The following is a 21385-nucleotide window of genomic DNA, read 5'->3' as shown; positions in this document are numbered from 1 at the left end:
GTAGATCATCTGTCTTGTATAAGCTCCTTAAGAGACACTTTGATCAGCTTATTTTGATGCAGAATGGGGATAGCAATATATTGTTTGTTTGTTTACCTCAGAAAGAGTTCTAAATGTTGTGCAGCAAAGAATCTGTCACCTAGTTCAGGCTAAGTACTGTCAGTTTTGCCAGTAGCTTCTTTGAAGTATTTACCCAGCTCATATATCATTGATCAGAGGAAAATAATCTGACTTAAGTTGTACTGAGTAATTCCATAATAAATGCTGTAAAATCAACTCCACACATGAGAAGGCTTGTGAACAGAAGTGTAAGGTAAGTGGGGCATCTACTGGTGAGATGTTGCAATAAATTAATCTGCTGCATAGAAGTCTGATCCGTATCCTTCTCCTGCACAGGCTGTTCTGTGTTCATTTTGCTTTGCCAAATAAGCAAATGCCAGGCTTGTTTTCTAAGCCAAAATTGCAGTCTCTCCTTGAGTAAATTCTTACTTTCTGGCACTTCTTTAGAGTTGTCTGCCATGTACAGTGGCAAAAGACTGCAAAGTAGTCTTGTGAAATATCTTGGAGGAAGAAAAGAAATGAGCTAAAGAAACTGTCAGAAGTTGTGATGCAAGTCTTCAACAATCTCCAACTTTCACCCATTCCAATCTATCATGGCAGGTTCTCTATCTGACAGATAATAAATCTGTCTTCTTTGTGTCAGGTGCTACTTTGATACTCTTATCCACTACCCAAGGGTGTGAAAATTAATACAATGAATAAAATAATGCAACAATACCCTATGGACATAAAGTCCAGACACAGGCTGTATCTGCATAACCCAAATGCCTGCCTGCCTTCTTCAGAAAATGTTGTATGTGACAGCATGATATTCACTACAGTGTTAAATAAAGTTTACTGACTTCTTTAGAATGCATTTAAAAATGTATCCCATTTTTATTTTATTTGTTGTGCAACATTTACTACTTTGGATTAGTTGGAGTGTGTCATTTTTAGGCTCGTGTTTCTAGCTACAAAATTCTGTGTTGCATTTCTTTGTGCACATCAGGCGGGGATTTGGAAGAAGCCCAAGGCTTTTTTTTCAATCATGTCACTGATTTCATTGTTCGGATTAACATTTTAGAATCAAACAATTAGCATGGGAAAAGCTTGCTCGTATCTGTGCTTGGAGCATGGATGTGCACTTGTGAGAAGGAATAGCTAACAAATAAGCAGCAAAGCAGTGCTAAATTGGGAGACGAACTGGTTGAACTGTCAAAATACCTTGCTTTGCTGCCCTTATAGAGATGTCATCTTTACCTAGCTAGTAAGGCCAAATATTTTCTTAGAACTTTTTACAATTCTGTTGCCTTAATAGGACAGTAGTCGTACATCAATCCACAAAAGCACACTTACTTCTGCTCTGCTGCACAGCACACTTGCTATATTTAGCTGTGCTGAGGAGTCAATTGTTTTATATAATCTCATCAGAAGCCATTGCTGAAAAAACCCATTGGAGTCTGTCACTTGATGCTGGGCAAAACACCAGTCTTTGTGCTTTCTTCAGAGCTCCTTCTGCTGTGTGGTTTAGAAGAATCTATAACCAAGCAGTGATTTCGCCTGTCCTTGTCTAAAGTCAGCAGAGTGGGCAAAAGTCATTCTAGTCCTGTTAAGCAAAGATGCAAGTACTTTCCCTTTTTGAGAATTGACCTTTTTTAGCCATTTTTTAAACATTCTTTAGCATGTTTTTCCTTCATTTCACTTGATCTTTTGGCCCAGCAGCAACAATACCAGTTTTCTTTTATTTAGTCTGTACAATACTAATTTTATTTAGCCCTTAGTAGAAAAAAAAATCCTTGTGATTGGCAGCTACAAAACACTTTGATCCCTGAAATACCAGGTATGCTAGATCACTATGTTTAATCTTACCCCTGCTTAAGCCAGATTAATACCCAATTCCTGCTTCCAAAATGTGATTTCTTCTGGTGTAATCTAAAATCTTTAGCAAAATATTACAATATGACTGCTCTGTTTCTGTTCTTTCTCTGCATTGGCCAATATACACCTCAGACAGTGGGGTTAGATAAGAGTTTTTTGTACAGCCACTGTTACAAGTATGCATGTTCTTGGCAATAGAGGAGAGGGGGAAGTCCCAGCAGAAATGACCAATAAAAAAAGATGAAGCAAAAATCTTTACGTTTACATTAACGTCAATCCAGCCTGCAGTTACTGAGAAGTAAAATTAGGCCATCTCTTTCTAGGAAGCAAAAACGTTTCCTGTATTTCCTAGATTGCTTCTACTCGGTCTTATGTTGAAGGGAAGCTGTTGCCGATGATGGTCAAATGGTAGCATTTTCATTACTTTATATCTAACCCTGAGAACTTGGCTGCTTAGTAAGTACACTTACTACTTTCTTTGTAGAAACTAATCTATTCTGAGTCACTGAATTTGAGCAGATGGTATGGAAGAATGTTATGAATTGCAGAGCATGGCATGGCTGATTGCTCACCTGGAGTTTCTGGCACAGCATTGATGTTATTTAAGAGCACAGAGGCACGCTCCTGGACAGTCGGAGGAGCCCAGGAACTGACCAAGGAGCAGTGGTTCAGAAGGTGTAGCGTTGTAGCCTTTGTGAGCCTTGTAACATAAAAATGTTTTAATTAGCAAAGTTTATTCATTGCTAGTCTGAACTCTAGACTGTTACGTATAGTTAGCTGAATAGAAGCCAGTGCTTGAAATCAGGACAGTCCTTTGTCATATAGTCTTAAAAACAGTCATGGGTGCATCTTTTACAAGACTCTTTTGTGTCTACCTTTCCTAAAGGGTTTCCATCCAGGCATTCTTTTTAGCATCCCCAAATACATCAAAAGCTCTGATTGACAGACTCTGGTAGGAGACTTAGGCAGGCACGGATTTGTTCAGAACTGCATTCAGAGGCCCGTTCTAGAGAAAGAAATGTATTAATGATACAGTGTATAATTCCATTGTATAAAGTGAAATGATCCTGTCCTGTTAACTCTGACATTTTAAAATTATTATGCTGTTTACTAAGATGTTGTACTTAAAAAGAACACAACACCCCCCTCCAGTGCACATTTGTTCTGTGAGCTTTAATGCATGTGTGTGGGGACAGTAGCTGTTTACACTACATTATTACAAATAAACTTCTGAAGCTTATTTTAAACAACAAAGTCTTTAAAAACAAGGCTCTAAATTACTACTGTTCCATAACCCCCCACAGACATAGGAAAGCAGAGAAGTTTTCTGAACACTTTTAAAGGAATAAATTTTTGGAAAGTCTGATTCAGCACCAACTCCACAAAATTCTTACTGATTTTTTTTTGAAGACTTAGGTGAAGCCTTTAGTGTTTATCATCTTTCATGACATTAAACACTGAACTTGGCCTATGTTTGCCCACCTACCATCCCCTCAGATGCCCTACGGTTTTCTCTAGTAGTCGGCAGACTCATGAGCTATTTTCTTTTTAATGTGTTTCAGGTAGATAATTTGCTGCAGAAGTTATTGTTGTTAGGCACATTCCTCATTCTGATAGGTGAAGCTGGAACATGTGACAGTGGTAACCTACTAACAAAGACTTCATCATTAATAAGGAATCTGCTTTTTCAGCATATTAATTCTCTGCCTTTTTGGTGGTTAAGAAACTTGTGTGTGTTAATTTGATGTGCATGTCAATTTGGCATATATATTATTTCTTACTCAAAATACAGAAGAAAACCTAGGTCAGAAAAGTTGCATCATATGTCTGTATCCCTTGCTGTGCTATTTAAAAAATTTATTTAAAATAAAATTTTAGGTAAAGAATACATTTTTTTTCACATGAGAAAGAAAGTGAGACTTTTCCAACGTTCACTCTGTAACATTATTTATGACTGTTAAGTAATTCTAGGCAATAAAAGAAGCAGGAAGGAGTGCAGGGAAGGGAGCAATGCAAAATATGACTGCCTCCTTTGGTATCTTAAGAAGGAAAGAAAGTTGCAGAAACAATTAATTTTGTGCTTCTACAAGCCACTAACATTCTTGTATTCCTTTGCTGTTTTCCTTGTGTGTTGGCTGGTTATCGGATGGATTGTTCCACTGAGGCATTTCAGGAGCTTTCAATAGAAGAAAGATGCACATCCAAAAGAAGTTAGTTAAAATATACTCAAAGAGTTCTATGATTGTAATCATACTGGCACCACAAAACAATCCAAGCTGGCCACCTACATCAGCTGTAATAGAAGGAAATAAACATACATCATCCCGAGCATTTGGTTTAGTCTAGCAAACAAACAAAATCCTGTCAGATTCAAGTGTTAAATAAATACAATGTACATAGTCCATCACTTTAAGAAAACAGAATTAATATTCTTAAGAATGTTTACTGGAGAAGACTAATGTGCTTCTTACAATTCTAAGTAAAGTTCGTAAAATGCAGCACATCCTATTGTGAAAGAGATGCTTAAACTATTTCCTACTTCTATGTCCCTTTAATAGTTCTCTGGCTTCTCCTCTCTATGTTCTCCATTTCCACTCCAAATCCCATAAACTTAACTGTTCTTACAGTCTTGTGTGTGATATAGCTCTAAACTAGTGGCAGACTTAATTCTTAGCTGCTGTCCATGTTCTTTAATGGAATGACAGGACATGGTATCAGAAATGACCATGAGGCAGACATGAGTAATAACATCATAATTTAAAAGGCATTTGTTTTTCTTTAGAAGCCCACATAGACTATGACTCGGGAGGAGAGAGAATAAAAAGCCAAGTTTGTTTGTGTGGGTTTTTTTTTTTTCCACATTAATGATTAATCAGCAATAAAGAAATATGAAACATTCACTTACCAAGCAACTCTGATATAGTCAAGGCCTTCTGCTGCTGTGTTATTTTGTAGCTGAGATCATGATATTTAATGTCAATGCGCACAAGGTTCTGCCTAATGAGAAATACATACAGTATAACTTGAGACAGGAGTGCTCCTCATTTTAACCAACATTTATCAGCATGGACTGAATTCAGGGAAAGTAATGGTGTCTTTTAAAGAACAATTAGACGAGTGTTACAAAAATGAGTTAGATGACTGAAGGAAAAAGTGTCCTCATAACAACAGTTGGAGCAGGAGTTTTTCAGAGGAGTAGATCTTCAGGCTATATTGGAAAAGTAACTCTAGATCTGTACTGTGAGGTAGACTCCTACTTTTTAAGAGTTACAGAGAGAAGCTTGAGTAGAAGTGTCAAGCATCCTGACTTACAGCAGATACAGTGCTTGGAAGTATAGTCTACCGCTCTTGATTACGTGCAACTTTATATTTAATTGTGCTTTTTTTCAATAAGCATGTTTATGCAGACGAGACTTTGTCCTCTACTTGGATGCTTAGCACTATCCTCTGCTAATAATAGCCTCGCTTACCTAATTATATTCTTGCCTGCTGCAAAAGAGGAAGAGTAGGTAAATCTCAGTTGGAGCAAGACCTGTGGAATGATTCAGTGTGAGTAAAAAGCTCACCTTTGTGATATCATGTCTATAGTAAGATTCTGCATAACTCTTAAATAGAGTACAATCATGATGGTTGTGGAATAAAACAAAACCAAAACCTCATTACCCGCATAATGTTGTGACCTTTAAGAATAAAAGTCGTGGTTATTTTTAAGAAATTTGAACAGCTACAGATTTTTGGGTTTGACAGTGAGCTCACTAACAATATTCACTGAAAATGACATTTGCTTTACCAAATAACTGCTTCTGTCTCTTTAGGTGTTAGTTCCAAAGCTTAGGTAGCACTGAGTAATAAAATAATCTTATTCTTGTGGCTTTTATTAATAAGTCTTCCTGCCACTTGTTGACAGAGCTATCCAATAAATATTTAACTTTTCCCTTCTTGCGTCTTCAGAAATCAATGGATCTCTGTTTTATGGTTCAGAATATGTACTCATTAGTACATGGGCAGGATTCCTATTGGTTAAGACTTGGTAACATGGGAATGTTCTGTATTTTCACTTGCTTAATTGAATAATTACTGGGTTGCGCATGATTGCAGACAATAAAATAATCAACAATGATAAATGTCCTCAAAGCATTTATATCTTTTGCATATAACAACAGGTTGATTTTCATAATCTTCATTGGGGAAAGAGAGGCCTCTAGTGATAGGACAAGGGGTAATAGTTTTAGACTAAAAGAGGATAGATTCAGGCTAGATGCAAGGAAGACATTTTTTACAGTGAGAGTGGTGAAACAATGGAACAGGTTGCCCAGAGAGAAGGTAGATACTCCATCCCCAGAAGCATTCAAAGTCAGCTTGGACAGGGCTCTGAGCAACCTGGTTTAGTTGAAAATGTCTGTGCTCGCTGCACACCCAAAGTATTGCATTATGCCTTTAGTTCCTTTTTATGTATAAACATATGCAAGCATTTGCAAACTGAGAGCTTCAAAAGTGAGAAGACTGAAGTCACTGAAACAATGAAATACTCATAGATATTTCAGTAGCCAAGTATTCTACAATTCTTTATAAATATATTTTGATGTTGTTTATACTATGAATTCATGCAGCACTTGTTAATACTTATTTCTACTGCTGACATCTATGTCAGCGAGCAAGAAGCAATTCAGTGTATAAAACTGTATTAAATCCTCTGTGACAAGAAAGCCAGAACAAGATTGTATTTTTCTAGCAATAAACCTGGAAATCATTCTCTTTTTGGATATATAATGATTGTGTTTGCAAGGAAATCTGACGTGAATTTCCCATATTGTAACAGTAAATCATGTATGCTCCATTAACGTATAATCATATATGCTGTCATTTCTACAAATGAATTTAAAAGTATGCTGCTTGTGTCAGCACTACTACTGACTGGCACAGCTCTATGTATAATGTAACACCATTTCCTGGATAAAATGCATAGTTCATACCGTCAAGACAGTATACCTAGTCATATCTAAGAATAGTTTGTATATAAGTATGTATATAAATCTTAAACAATTTTGTCTAAGAGATTACTTTATCTCATAGGCAACATTATTAATATCATGAAAGTATCTTTTTAAAAAGTCGCATTTACATCATACACTTGGTTAGCAAACTTAGAAGTAATTGATCATTTCTGTAATTAGACATGCAAGCAAGATTACCTGATGTATTTTGGGCTTTTCTTCAGTTTGTCAGAAAAGTATTTTATAGCTTTTTGTCCTCCAAAACTTGAATAGGTGATAGTGGTAGGATAATCTGTTTCTTCACAAGCAGCAGGGCAAGTGGAATTGTGGGTTCCTCCTGTACATAATCCTTTTGTCTCTATATCATCTGAAATTTCAGGAGAAAGAATTTGTATAACATTTGTAAAAAGCACACAGTTTTAAGTCTTTTTTTTTTAAAAAAACTTACGAAGTTGTCTTTAACTGACTTTGACAAAGACAGGGGTTACTTATCCTTAAAAAAAAATGGATACCTACCAGTTTTGAAGGAACAAATGAGTATTTGTAACTGGCATTTGAGAAAATGCTGCACAGTAATAGGGGTTGAGATTTTTGTTCGCTTTTTCCAAAGAAAATCAGTGCCTATAAATCTTTCTTCCTTCGTGAGGACTTTGTGCTTACTGTTTCTCATCCAGTTATACAATAGGACAACGGAAGACTTTCTATGTTCTGTGCTAGCTTTCTGATTACATACTTAGGTATATAATTCATGGTCCTGATGCCTTGATGTCTGCCTAACTCTTTTTAATGCACAGAAACAGCTTCCGGAGCAGTGCCAACTGTAGTTTACTATCATCAGATAACTACATAAAAATCTCAGTAAGCAAAGTTCACTTTACCTTAACCCCCTGCCTGCCACTTGATTATTTGGCTTAATGCAGCTACGAGGGCTTAGGCACACCTTTGTTTCTTCAAATACCAAAGAAAAGTCACAAAATTCTGGAGGTCTGTCTGTTCATAAAACTGGCTTCTGATGAGGCTTTAATAGAAAGAAATCATTATAGAAATCTAGGAAAGCTGGAAAAAAAATAATGTAGAAGAAAAAGAGTAAGGCCTAAATGCATCCCGAAGCGTAAGCCATAATTTCTCTTTATTGTTAAGTGGTTTCTTTACAACTTGCCACAGAATATCCATTAAGTAAAATAATGTACATATTTCCACCATGACAGTCTCATGAAGGTCAACAAGGTCAAGTGCAAAGTCCTGCACCTGGGTTGGGGCAATCCCAAGCACAGCAACAGGCTGAGCAGAGAATGGATTGGGAGTTGCCCGGAAGAGAAGGACTTCAGGGTTCTGGTGGATGAGAAGCTCATCATGAGACAGCAATGTGCCCTCACAGCCCAAAATGCCAACTGTATCTTGGGCTACATCAAGAGAAGTGTAACCACCAGATCAAAGGAGGTGATTCTGCTGCTTTACTTTGCTCTGGTGAGACCACACCTGGAGTACTGCATTCAGTTATAGAGACCTCAGCACAGGAAGGACACGGATCCGTTGGAGTTTTAGAGGAGAGAAGGCTCCAGGGAGACCTTAGAGCAGCCTTCCAGTACTTAAAAGGAGCCTACAGGAAAGACGAGGAGGGGAGTGCAGGGATAGGACAAGGGGTAATGGTAGAGGGGAGATTTAGATTAGATATTAGGAAGAAGTATTTTACTGTGAGGTTGTGAGGTACTAGCACAGGTTGCCCAGAGAATTAGTGGATGCCTCATCTCTGGAGGTACTTGAGGCCAGGTTGGATGAGGCCTTGAGCAACCTGATCTAGTGGAAGGCGTCTCTGGATATGGCAGAGGAGTGGAATTAGACGCTCTTTAAGGTCCCTTCCAAGCCAAACCATTCTATGATTTTCTATCAGTTAGCAAAATTGTTATTACTGTGCTGTTCACTTTTCTGTCACAAACAAGAATACAATATTTGAACTAGAAGGATGATAACACGAAGATGCAAAAATGCAAGCCAGAGACTTGATAACTGAAAACAGATCAATTGAACGTCCTTCCATTTGAAACCATTTCTGATTACTAGGATGAATTCTTAAATTTTTTAAATTGGCAGCTATTTAATGCTCATTCTGGTCTATGTTTTCAGAATATTAAATGAACTGGGATGTAGTCAATTTCTGTACTAATTTCAGTATTTTTTTCTAATTGACAGATATTGTCTGGTATTTGGAATTGGCTTAGGAAATATGAAATTATTACTTACAGAGTGCTGGATAAACACAACGGTAAAACTTCAGCAAATCACATTCTGTTCCATTTCCTTAAAAATAAACAACAAACTTTAGGCACTTAATTAACAATCTGAACCTTACTTCTATTTGTAGCGAACTGAAATGTAACAGCATCAAAACCTGCTCATCCTTTTGTGTTTATTATTATAGCACAGTGCTATATGTACCAAAAGGGGTACATAGTGAAAAGAGACAAAAGGCCAAGGCAGGAGGCTTGCTGTTGGAGCAAGCATCTTTGTTGTGTGTACTAGCCAGCGCTGCCTTTAAGCTTGTGGCTCCATCGTTGTGTTAGCTTGCTAAAGCCAGGAATTTCTGGTTTTCCTACTGGAAATGAAAAAATAAAGTAGGGTAGCTGGGATATATGATTACACACCATTTTTTTTCAGCCAAAGTTTTGAACTTCATGCAAGAGTTGTTTCGAGACTCAAGGGTTAAGGTGGCACTCCGAGCTAACAGCAAAATTTTCCAATTTCAGATGATGTCAGTTTCACCCCAATTTTTTTCCTTTCATGAAACTATTACTTAGCAGTTTAGCACAGTTAAAGAAGGCATTACCCTCCTTTATATAACTATCACTCTATAAACCTTTCACCCTGGATATAAAGCTCTTAAACCCCTTTCCATGAGAATTCCCAGGAGACTGCCAACTTCCTTCTCAGGAGGCTGTCAAACAAATCGGATAGAAATTATTCATTGATGGGGTCTGCCTTAGTTACTTAGAAAACGTTCTACCTTTTTTGTGGATGTAAAAATACATTGAGTCAGAAAGTGGTGGCGTGACAGTGGCTTTCGTGTCCACTAATTGTGGAAAAAAAAAAAGGCCTGTGAGAGAGAGATTTGGGTTCCAGCTCTTTTTCTGGAGGGTATGACATCACTTTTAATGCTGAAAAGGTGGGAGGAAGGAGACTGATCAAGATTCAGTGTTACTGCTTTATGTTTCCAGAGTGATTAGGATACTTGGATTCTTGAGAGGAGTATTACAGCATACACTGTAATCTGCATTTTGCACTGATTAGATGGCTTCATGCAGCCTTTTTGCTTTTGCAGTCTTCTTGTGCCAGACTCTTTCCATGGTTCATCTGAGGTACCTTCATTTCTGTCTTCAAGTAATAAATTCTGCTGTGGCTGCTAAACACCTGCAAAGTAGGTGTTCTGCAGTACACGTGAAAATCTATGACTTCTTATAGATTTAATTCCAGCTTTTTAGGAGGTCTGCACACTTGTCTCACAGCTCTGAGACATAATATTTTCAATTTTTTTTCTTCTGTATCCTAAGAATAGCCAGTGACCCAGGTGCTAGGTCTAGAGGTGACTAAATATCTTACTTGTTTTCTCTGAATTAAAAAGAGACAAATTTATATAATTTTTATTAATTCTAGCTACATATATCCCTCGGGCATCTGTCCCATCACCTTTACTGTTCAATAACAGGTAAGGTCTCCTAGCAAGATGATCGATACATGACATGATGATCAGTATGATGACATTCCTGAGAAATACCTGGAAGGATGAATGGCAAACAGCCACACCAGTCTTGTATGTACCGGGCTTTGCATTCCTGCAGGCATCCATTAATACTATAAATCTCTTGGTATTGAAGCTTTATATCAGGATTGCACTCTCCCCATGGGTATTCTTGGATAATTGACTGTAGGGTAATAATAACAACAGAGGATATAATTTTTTTGTCTCCATTTTAAATTTAGATATTATTTTGTCACATTTCAAAGTGCTGAAGGAAGCCTATTAAAGACTTAAGCAGTAACATTGTGATTTAAGTGGAGGCAATTACAGTTCATGCTTTTGGGATTATACAATCATCTTCTCTGTCTCATAGCCAAAGCAGAACCTGATCAGACAACCTGGTGCATAAGTGTATTCCAGTCCACTTGGATTCCACTATGAATCCGAGACAACCTTAATAGTAGCAGAATGTGTTGGTGGAGAAGTGCTGCAGTGTCATAGAATTGTTATAGGTCAGTGAGACTGTAAGATGTTAGGAAAGACTGTAGTAGATACAGATTATGAAGACCAATTACATCCTCCCCTTCTCCCAATTTTTTTTGCGTCTGGAGGAAATGTTATTTTTAGGAGTCACTTTGGGGTGTTAAATATTTTAAAATAAAGATCAATATTTCCCCTTGATGGACACAGTCCTTACCTTCAGCTGTCGGATTGAAACCTGTGCATGCATGCCAACTGGTGTTAGTAAACCTAAACCATCAAAGCGTGGAAGCTCTTTGGGCGAATGGATAACGAAAGTTATACCAGCATCAGTATAACCAAGAGCAGGTTCATCAGTGAATTGTTCCTGATAAAAAACGAATTATTTAAATAGTTTTAGCTTTGCTTACCATCTGAGAGCCTTAGCTATATTTAAAATGGCACTTAGCTTTTTAATTGTCTTGCATCTCTAGTCACATTTTTGGCAATTTACAGAGAAGTATAGAAGCAAACTGACTTGAATTTCCTCTGTTGATTACCTCTGTGAGTTTCCTTCCAGTTGCTATAAACTTTCCGTTTTTTTTTATTCCTTCTGTCATCTCCCAGTTTCAAAAGCAAGAAGGTATAGTTGAACATTTACTCTTAGTATGGATATTCATAGAAACATAGAATAGTTTGGGTTGGAAGGGACCTTAAAGATCATCCAGTTCCAACCCCCCTGCCATGGGCAGGGACACCTCCCACTAGACCAGGCTGCCCAAGGCCCCATCCAACCTGGCCTTAAACACCTCCAGGGATGGGGCAGCCACAACTCCCCTGGGCAACCTGTGCCAGTGCCTCACCACTCTCATGGTGAAGAAATTCTTCCTAATGTCTAGTCTAAATCTGTCCCTCTCTGGTTTGTACCCGTTCCCCCTTGTCATATCCCCACAAGCCTTTAAAATAGTCCCTCCCCAGCTTTCCTGTAGCCCCTTCAGGTACTGGAAGGTCACTACAAGATCTCTGAGCTTTCTCTTCTCCAGGCTGAACAAGCCCAACTCTCTCAGCCTATTCTTTCCTTTCATTTTCAACTACCCATCACATTTCAGCAAACTTTCTATTACTCTTTCCAGAACCTGTCATTCCTCTCTCACAATTCCTAGAGGACAAAACTGAACTTGTAAGTCACTTATCACTCTAGATTTTAGTTTTCTTCACTTATATCACAAGGTGATGTTCCTTGACTCTTGACGATTCTAAACAAGGTCAGAGATTACTATTGTGCAAAGGCCAGATCTTAGCTGACATTGAGCACTTACAGCTGCTGCTGCAAATAAGTTCTAAGTACTGCTTAGAACCATATGACCTTCACTACTGGGTCTTATATTAAAATGAAAAGATGTTATTCTGAACTGATTGCATGATATTAAATTACTGCTCTGATGATCTGTTTCAATTGTAGGTGAACCGTGTATATACGTGTATACACACTTGTAACTTTCTGAACTGCTTGTGTGGGGACAGTTGATAATTCTGGATTTTAAAATCTGTTATATCTTTCCCTTAAAATACCCTTTCACTCAAATAGTCTTGATACAGAATTTTGTTCATGAAATTCTGAAGATCTGTGTAAACCCATCCAGACAAAAAAACAAACCGAAACACCTCTGCCCAACCAGAAGTTATTATATAGTTTGCTATTTATAATATATCATGAGGATAGCTGTACCTGTTGGACATCAAAAAGCAAACGTAAGCCTCTTCCAGACAAACTCACTCTTCTTGCTGGAAGATCATTGTTATTAAAAGTAAAGCAGTTTCCATATTCAGTGAAAACATGTTCAAAATCCTTCAATAGAGGAAAACAAGAAAAAGTAAAATAGAAGAAAGATCACTTGGAATTTCATTAGTGAATTACAATGTTAGAGAAGGGTTACTAGGGTTGGCATTTCCCCCACCCCCCCAAGGCAGTGCTGAATATTACAATCAGAAAAGTGGTAATTGGTGGAAATATTCAAAAGGTTTTCATCCCTTTCTATAGAAAGTGAAGTTTAAAGGAGAAATTTCACATTGTTTGTTAATATCTATGAGCTGCTTAGGATCATTTAAAGAGGTCCTGTTGTTGTTTCAAAACTACATGTTTTGTAACTTATAAAATATCTGCTTGTAAATTCCTTATAAGATATTTGCTTTTTTCAACCCAAGCCACCTCATCATTTAATATTACGGATGGTAATAGCTTAAGTTTTAGTTACTGTCATTGCTGTCTTTCAGTTAAGAGAAATCTCCAATGCCTAATTTTAGAAGCTACAGCATATCTAAAGGTTAGATTAATCTGAAAAAATAGAGGCCTGACTTTTCTGTTCACATTTTCTTTTTAAAGTGGGAATTGCTCTATGGAGGAATTGACATAAAAATGGGATGATCGTATTCTTTGGCTGCTGTCCAGAATGCCAAAAGATGGGATATTTTCACTTCATTATTTAGAGTCCCTGTGGATGTGGCACATAGTTACTCTGGCTGTCTATTTTACTGACCTCAAAAACAAAACTTGAGGGGTTTTTTTGCAATTATCATGCAAAAAAATCTGTTCAAAATGACCTTCATTATAGGCCATTTATGGAAAAGGATGTTGGATACAGCCTGGAGGTATGACAGCTTTCAAAGGTTGCTATCCACGCAGAAGTGACACTGGGCAGAGAGCGATTTAGACTGAAATCCCATTTTACAGATCAGGGAGTCCAGCAGGCTGTCTTTGCAGTCAGTGGGAGAACTGAGCCCCTCAGGGTGATGTAGAGCAGGACTTTTTTTCTCCATTGACTGACTGTAAACAGAAAACCAGAGGAGTAGCTGGCAAAGCTACATGTCTCATTTCAAGTGGTAAGAAGACATCCCCTTCCCCTCCATGCTAGATTTTTAGTAAAATAAATGTATTTACCTGTGGGTAACATGGCTTTCCAAAAAAATCACATTCTAGCAATGTGCTGCTGTTCAGATAAAACCCATTTTTCCTTGTAAACTCTTTGATGCTGAAGTTCTGGTTCCCAAGAAGGAAATCATTCAGCTCTTGAGAATATTTATCTTCCACAACTAATTTTTGAAGAACTCCAGACATAATGTTCCAAATTAAAAAAATTATTCTGAGGTTGCTTACTGCATGAGATTGAAACCTGTCAGTGGGAAGGAGAAAGAATTGCTTGGAGTTTTGCAGAGTTATAGGACTGGTCTCAAGGCTGCTCTTGCCAAATCTGTGATATGATTTATTGTCTGCTTGCAAACTGTAAGTGATTTTTGCCTAACGTGTTGCACTTTGATCTCTACAACGTGAATAAACAATATGGTTTCCATTTCTAGGAACATATTTTCCATACCTGAAAGCAGAAAATGAACTCTTTCCCAGGACTATTCTGGTTGGTTGTATTAGAAACGTTTCTGTTTTGTGGAGTTGTTTATGAAAAAACAAAACCCAAGAAGATCAGCCATCAGCGAGGTTTGTAGATCTGAGGAAAAGCTCAACAATTTAAGTTATATGTGGGAGACTAGCTGGGAGGAGCTGCTCCTTTCAAAAAAAGCTGTCCTTCATAATTTAGAAAATTGATTTCTAAATGCATTTGCAGGAATCTCACACACCTGCTCCACTAAGGCCCTACATCCCAGCACAGAGGCTGTCTACCTTCTCATGAGCTCTCTGGCTGGCAACGCAGCGGTATAAACCAAGAGTGATCCTTACTCCTAGAATCCACTTGAAAATCTCAGGAACACCGATGCTGGATGTGCTTTCCTGATGTCCTTCACTGAAGTACAGTAGGGGTTTACAGAACGGTTATAAATTTGAAAATACAGTAAAGCCTAATGAAATTGCAATATCATGTTCCTTAGAATTGCTTTTTTAACGTAATTCTATTTTAAGAAAGCATATCCATACACTTGTATAGTAGATCTTAATACTCAGACTTGGAGGAGATTAATAGGAACAACTCTTCACAACCAAATTTTGGTTAAAAGAAGCCCTAAAGGCAAAGGCAGAACTATGCCTCCTTGTCCTGCCAACAACAACAAATTTTCCTAAGAACAGGAGGGAAGAATAAATGCAGCGTGAACAACAGATGGATGTGGCAGCAAACTGTTGCTTTGGCGGACAACTGCCATGCTCAGTAGCTGCCTATTTACTCACAACGTGCTGCTGCTATAGTTACAAGAAGTGAGACGCTTTTGTAGTGCGCAGTGCACTGTAATCAAGGGGAACTTCTGTCTGTAGTGCATGTTGTGCAGTATAACCCCAGATGGCTTTATGCAGGGCAATGGGCATAGGCATAGCGAGGCAGAATGGCTCTGGCTATTTGAGACTTGCACATCTGGCTAATTCTGCCTGCCTAAAGTAGAAGATGATAAAACTTAAAATTCTTGAGGCAAAAATGTGGGTAAACTTTCTGTATTTCTAAATGTGTTCCTAAGTTACCTATTTGCTCTAAAAATCAGACCATAGTTTCATTATTTTCAAAGTGGCTGCATCTGGATCTTAGTCATTATCTTCAGATATAAAAAACTGTAGTGAATTTCCTGCTTAGATACATGAATTCCAAACAAACCAGCTGTTTCCCTCCTGCAAATCCAGGTGACATCAGCTGAAACTGCAAAGGCTGAGCTCCTCTGGAAAAAAAGTGTCTGCTTTGCGCAAGATTTCTACATTTCTATGAGGTTTCTAATCAAACCTTTCCATTTGCTTTTTTTAAATTTATTTTTAAATTAAATGTGACCGATGACTGTCTGTTAGTTACACTGTAGAAGAAACACTCATACATAGAAGAACACCACCAGGGAGGTTTTTCTAATATGACCTATGTTTTGAACCTTAAAAATCTGTAGTGTCCATCTGAGAGAGAAGGAAGATAAAAAAAACCCCCAACATAACACCCTCCCTTCCTTGCTTCTTGTATTCTCTTCTTCATTTAAGTCTTACGCAAGGGTCTGAAAGATGTGCCCCTCAGAGCCATGTTTTCCTTGTTTTATGTGATCTGTTCAAGCAAGTTTTTTAACTGTTTCATATTATTCAGATAAAGAGGCGTTGCCTCTCAAAAGCGAACAACAGACATAACTTATTACCTGTTCAAGCTGCAAAAAGTCACAGCAGGGAATCTGACGTTTTCCACATACTGCATGACCACTGTAGTTGTGGTTGGCCAGCTGAAGTAGTAGATGAAGCGACTGCAGATTTGCCAAATAACAGTAGCAAGACAGCCCACCACTACCAACAGCCACAGCACTTTGCGAGTCTTGCTCCGATTTTGGACAATATTATGCACTCCATGAAACGAAGTGGATGAGGCAAATTCCTGGTGATATTTCCTTCTGTCTTCCAAACATGACGGCAGTTTCTTCACTAAATACAATCGTATCTTTTCCAATATTCCTTAATATTGAACAAAACGAAAACAATTTTTTAAAATTAGCATTTAAATGGCACTTAAGAAAGGAAACTATGGAATTTTGATAATGGAAAGCAGTTGTAAAATTTCTCTTTAATTGTAAATTGTCTTGTTAAGTAGTGAACGTGCTTCTGAGGACGAATGAATTGTCTACTGCTGCCTGAGAACAGACCATATCTTGCAATATTTTAAAAACACAAATTTTAAAGCACTTTAATATAAAAAAGTGGTTCTGATTCTGTGGAAAAGATTGGGTTATAACATGCCCCAGTGATCTAAAACCACAGGTTGATGCAAACCCCCTGTAAAAAGTGTATTTTTTTTAGTAACATCCTATTCAAGGGAATGATATGGAACATGAAAGGGAATTAGGGAATTTCACTCTTTTGTCATTAAAAATTTCTGGATAAAACTCAAAAGGCTACAGGTTCAAAATGAAATCTACTCTTCTTTCTTTTTTTTTTGTACAAGTCTGATTCCATAACTTTGAAACAGGAATGATTTTAGTATGCATTTACCCCATGGTTTCTTCAAACTGATGTCAATAACACAAAACAAATTAAAACATTTTAAAATCTAAATGTAAGAGCTATAACATTCATGAATATAATCAGTATCTGAAAATGTAGTAATTTTCTTATTCTATTTGCTGAATGATCATTTGAGTATGGGTTTGAACAGAATGTTCTCTCTCAAAACATCACATGAGGGAAACTTAATAAGGGCTTTCCTGTATCTAGTCATAAATGCACCAGTATTTTTGTGAAGTGCTTCATTTTCAGATTGTTACTAGCTGCTTTATTCTGCCACTAAGAAAGTCCATGAGAACAGTATATCAAAGAAAGTTTGTGAGAAAGTAATAGTTTGGATCTGAAAATAAATTATTTAGGTCAGTGTTTAACAGCTATTAAATGTTCCTCTAGTTCTGTTTTTTTTTAACCAAAAAAATAGACTTAATAGTGCGGAATGTGTTGTGGGAAGAAAAATATACCCTTTATAAGACTAATCTACTTGAGGCTATTGCAGTCAGGCAAAGGAGCAAAGGGATATAAGAGTCATATGCCAAAGCTGTCATGACCACATCAACACTCGGGGCTCTGCACAGTCTCTGGATTATGCTAATGAAATCTCAGATGGTGCTGGATTTCAAAATGTTTCTGAAAGGAAAGAATTTTCCTTATGTTGCTTTTTAAAGACTTTTGTGAGAACTTTGTTAAATAGTGGTACTGCGACACCTTTTTTTTCTGCTGGAAAAAAACTGTTCAAAATTGTCTCTCCTAGCTCTAGCGACTATGAGATCCTGTTGCAAAGCCATTCAGTCATGTGTGCTTCTGTACCTTGCACTGGAAGGGAGTGGATTTCTGGTTTTGCTGTAGGTTTGTCTCTCACCAGTGTGTGCGCCGTGAGACCAGCACTTTACATGCTCCTTGAATAACAGCAAAGTACATTCCTAGCATGTCCGCATCTGCTGCCCATAGACTCCATCAAGAGACCCCCACTAGGTAAGATGCTTTTTTCCAAGAAATGCACTGTGTGAGTTTATTCCTCCTGTACACACTGTTCTAGGTAAGAGAATGGTAGTATATCCCTACCTAAAAGTCCATTGCCATCAAAACCCACTAGTTAGCTTGGAATCTATGCAAATATACAACTAAACTGTATTTCAGCTCTTTTGCATAGCTACTACGGTAAGTATACATGATATTTTGTCTGATCATGAAAGTTTTGCTGTTAATACATAAGTTTATCTTATACACTGCTGCTTTCACTGCTGTGTTTCACCAGAGGAATTGGCACTACTAGATAAGAGTGTTTAAGAATCCTCAGGCTACTTTCGTATTCCGTTATAAAGTGCTCTAATTAAAAAAAACAAACAAGCAAACATTAAGCACTCCACATAGGGTCAAGTGGTAAATTTCTGATGTGAAATTTTTCACATATGGGGGATGGGAAAATAGCATGAAATGTCTCAAACAGGACTAGTCATCTATTTTGGGGTTTTGTCTATGAGGAATAGGTACATTGTAATGATATATTATTAATAAAAGAATGGTTATTCTCTGTGTGAATTAATGAATAGTGAAATAATACACCAAAATAACGTCAGTAGGTGTAACACTATAAAGGATTAAAGCCTTCACCCTGTCTATGCTCTGTAAACTGTAGGCTGTGCGTATCTGGGCTGGGATTATGAAACCAACATAGGTGAAACAGCTGTGAGTTAGAGTATCCAAGCTGCTGCTAGATAGACAGTAAGGTCTTCCAAGACCTTAGACCCTAGAAAATGAGACTGTAAGATCTGCAGAGCACTATGATCTTTTAGCAGCAATACAAAGTACAATTAAAGTAGACGATACAATAAAAAAATATTTTTGTTAATGTTGTGAATAAAACCAATACTTACAGAAGATCTAAAGACCAAAAGATGGCTAAGTAACAAGTAGCAAGGAAGTAACTAAATGAGAGAAATTCAGGTCCAGGAGCAAACCAGGTTTGGAGCCAAACATGGAACATGCATCTAAGCTAGTAAGTCAGCTCATACATTCAGGGTGGGCTGCAGGTGCTTTTCCTGAGGAAACACTAATTACTGAAGAAGCCCAAGAAACCATAATGGTTAGTCAGATAAACCTGATTTTCCAGTTCATGTTGTTAATGTAGAAGTTACTTCTATGTATATAAAACCAGCTATACGCGGCCAGGGACATACTACTATGAGTTTATAAAAAACCCTTAGAAATTCCTGGTATCTTTAATGTTAACGCTGTAAATTGAATTTAAAGCTCTGTGTGGTTTTTTTTTTTTTTTTACTTAAGTCAGCAGGTAATTGTTTACAACCTATAACCACCTGTATAGGAAACTGATAGTAATAATAGGCTTTTTGATCTACTCTGTGAGTGGGAAAGAGGATGTAACAGGACCCCATGGGAAAAACTGGAAGCTAAGCTCTTGCATAGCAGAAATAAGGTACAACATTTTTAATTTTGTATTCCAAATGCTTAATTGTGATTGGATGTTCATTAATGAACATAATAAAAATAAACGGCTTTTTAAGAGATAGCTCAGCTTCAGCCAGAGCTCTTACCTGGAAGGAGTTATTTCAGGGAGGTCGTATGTGTCCCCTGTGCAAGGGTAAATTAGTACAGATAGATTTGTGGTTTCCTCTTTGCGTTAATCAAAAAACCATTAAGAGAAGTCATTACCCAGTTAAAACTGTTGACTTTATTCTATGTGCATAATGGACCAATTGCTAGAGACTTTTCCTCACTTCTTAAGTGAGTGTACAATTTTTTTCTACAAGATTTTTCATATCTTCCTTCATATTTTGAAAATGTATGCTACTGCTGGTTTTGGACAAAGTTACAATAAAAGGGAGACAAATATTCTCATTTTGGTTGTCATTCCTGAAAAAAACCTACCAGAATGCAACAAAACTCTTTGTAAAGCACACTAATATGTCTAGTCACATACCTTTAACATCCAATTGAATGAATGTCCCAAGCTGGTCCATGAGGCTGTGCTTATTTCTGTAAGGAGAGAACTGGTAACAAGCTGCCTTATCACTGTGATCATTGCCAGGTAATGGCTTTTATAGAAAACTAAACGAGGGGTGATACTCGATGACACATAACACTGGGCAATTTACCTGCCAGGGTTGCTATGTTTTGCCTTTATGGTCTGCAATATAAAAGAGAAGATTATTTTAATGACAGGATCACATGTACATATTTGTATACATTTAAGTACATATTATACTAACAGTAGTACAAGTGTAGGCTTGTCTTGTGTTTAACATCACCTTGCAAATTTATTACATATTTTTTTCCTTTTATTTTAGAAAAAACAATTTTCTTCACTAAAATACTGTACTATTCAGAACTGAATAGATTCTCTTGAGTAGATATGGAACACTTCCCAGTCTGGAGGGCAACAAATGCCTGCCACCAGGTTCCCACAAGCAGCAGTATGCAGTTAATCCACACTTTGAAAGCTGTCTTTATAACCAGCTCCAGATTTCATGTTCATGTGGGATTTAGTGAAATGAGATGCTATTCCTGAGAACTCTCTCCGTGGGTGAGGATGAAAACTCATGCAGTGTCAATCATTCTAGCCATTCCTTATGAGAAAGGACAGAGACTGCTTTTGTGTTAGAAGTGGTATGATCTTGTTTGAAATTTGTTTCAAGGAAAGAACTGAACATCTAATAAGAGGCAATAAAAATACTAGAAAATTCAGACTTGCCATGTGCTTGATTAATGCTTTAGCAAATAATAATTGAAAAAAAATCCCTTCACATTCCCTCTCTGGTCTGCAGGGGATGGGAATGGCTGCTGCTTCTTCTATTCACTCTCTTATGGTCCAGTTGATTGTCCACAGTGTTCATTAGCTTGGCCTCTCAGTACCTCACTGTCTAGTTGTTTGCTGACTGTTTTCAAGCCACATTGTTCAAGCTGTGAGCTGCAAGATAAATCACTGAACCCCATTTAGTAATTCCTGCATGACAAGAAGAAGGTATCTGTACTCAGCTTCTTGGAAATCCCTGCTGTTTGTCACTTTTGCCTCACTGGTAAGGTGCTCTGCCAGGACAAGCTTTGCACTGCACTAGTGTTCACTCAACCATTGAAGTGCTTAACTGTTTTTCAACACCTGTCTGTAATGCAATCACATTTGATGAGCAGCCGAGCAGTTATTTGCAGGTCCGTTGAGTCCTGCTAATGCAAACCCCTCTAATTCACAGAACCCAGATAACACCTCTTGCTCGAGTTGCTCAATTTCTTAAAGCAAATTGTAAGGTTCTCTCTACACTGCAAATATGATTTATCTTAGTGTTTTTTAGTAAAAATATAAAGTCTGTGAAT

The 21385-nt window shown here is 37.5% G+C and overlaps 1 protein-coding gene across 1 annotated transcript; it reads right to left on the bottom strand.

Moving 5' to 3' along the window:
• Nucleotides 1–4010: 4010 nt before the first annotated feature.
• On the bottom strand, nt 4011–20101 carry ASIC5 (acid sensing ion channel subunit family member 5). Its single transcript, XM_009565721.2, has 10 exons — nt 19998–20101; nt 16207–16513; nt 14042–14273; nt 12833–12952; nt 11342–11491; nt 10681–10828; nt 9153–9209; nt 7110–7278; nt 4823–4914; nt 4011–4210 (listed from the first exon to the last, which is right to left on the bottom strand). Exons 1-10 carry the CDS (start codon nt 20035–20037, stop codon nt 4011–4013), a joined length of 1515 nt encoding a protein of 504 aa, XP_009564016.2. The 5' UTR covers nt 20038–20101.
• Between the last annotated feature and the right edge of the window lie 1284 nt (nt 20102–21385).

Source organism: Cuculus canorus, chromosome 4, assembly GCF_017976375.1.
Source record: "Cuculus canorus isolate bCucCan1 chromosome 4, bCucCan1.pri, whole genome shotgun sequence".
Classification (NCBI taxonomy): Eukaryota; Metazoa; Chordata; class Aves; order Cuculiformes; family Cuculidae; genus Cuculus; species Cuculus canorus.
The sequence above is the reverse complement of the archived record's forward strand: the minus strand, read 5'-3'. Positions and strand labels throughout refer to the sequence as shown.

Excerpts from the sequence above, each read along its gene's own strand:
- ASIC5 (XM_009565721.2), bottom strand. The coding sequence starts at position 20,037 with ATGGACCAGCTTGGGACATTCATTCAATTGGATGTTAAAG. Across the intron at positions 14,274-16,206 it reads ACTTTTTGCAGCTTGAACAG|GTTTCAATCTCATGCAGTAA; the intron begins GTAATAAGTTAT and ends TCCCACTGACAG. Across the intron at positions 12,953-14,041 it reads GAAAGCCATGTTACCCACAG|GATTTTGAACATGTTTTCAC; the intron begins GTAAATACATTT and ends CCTCTATTGAAG.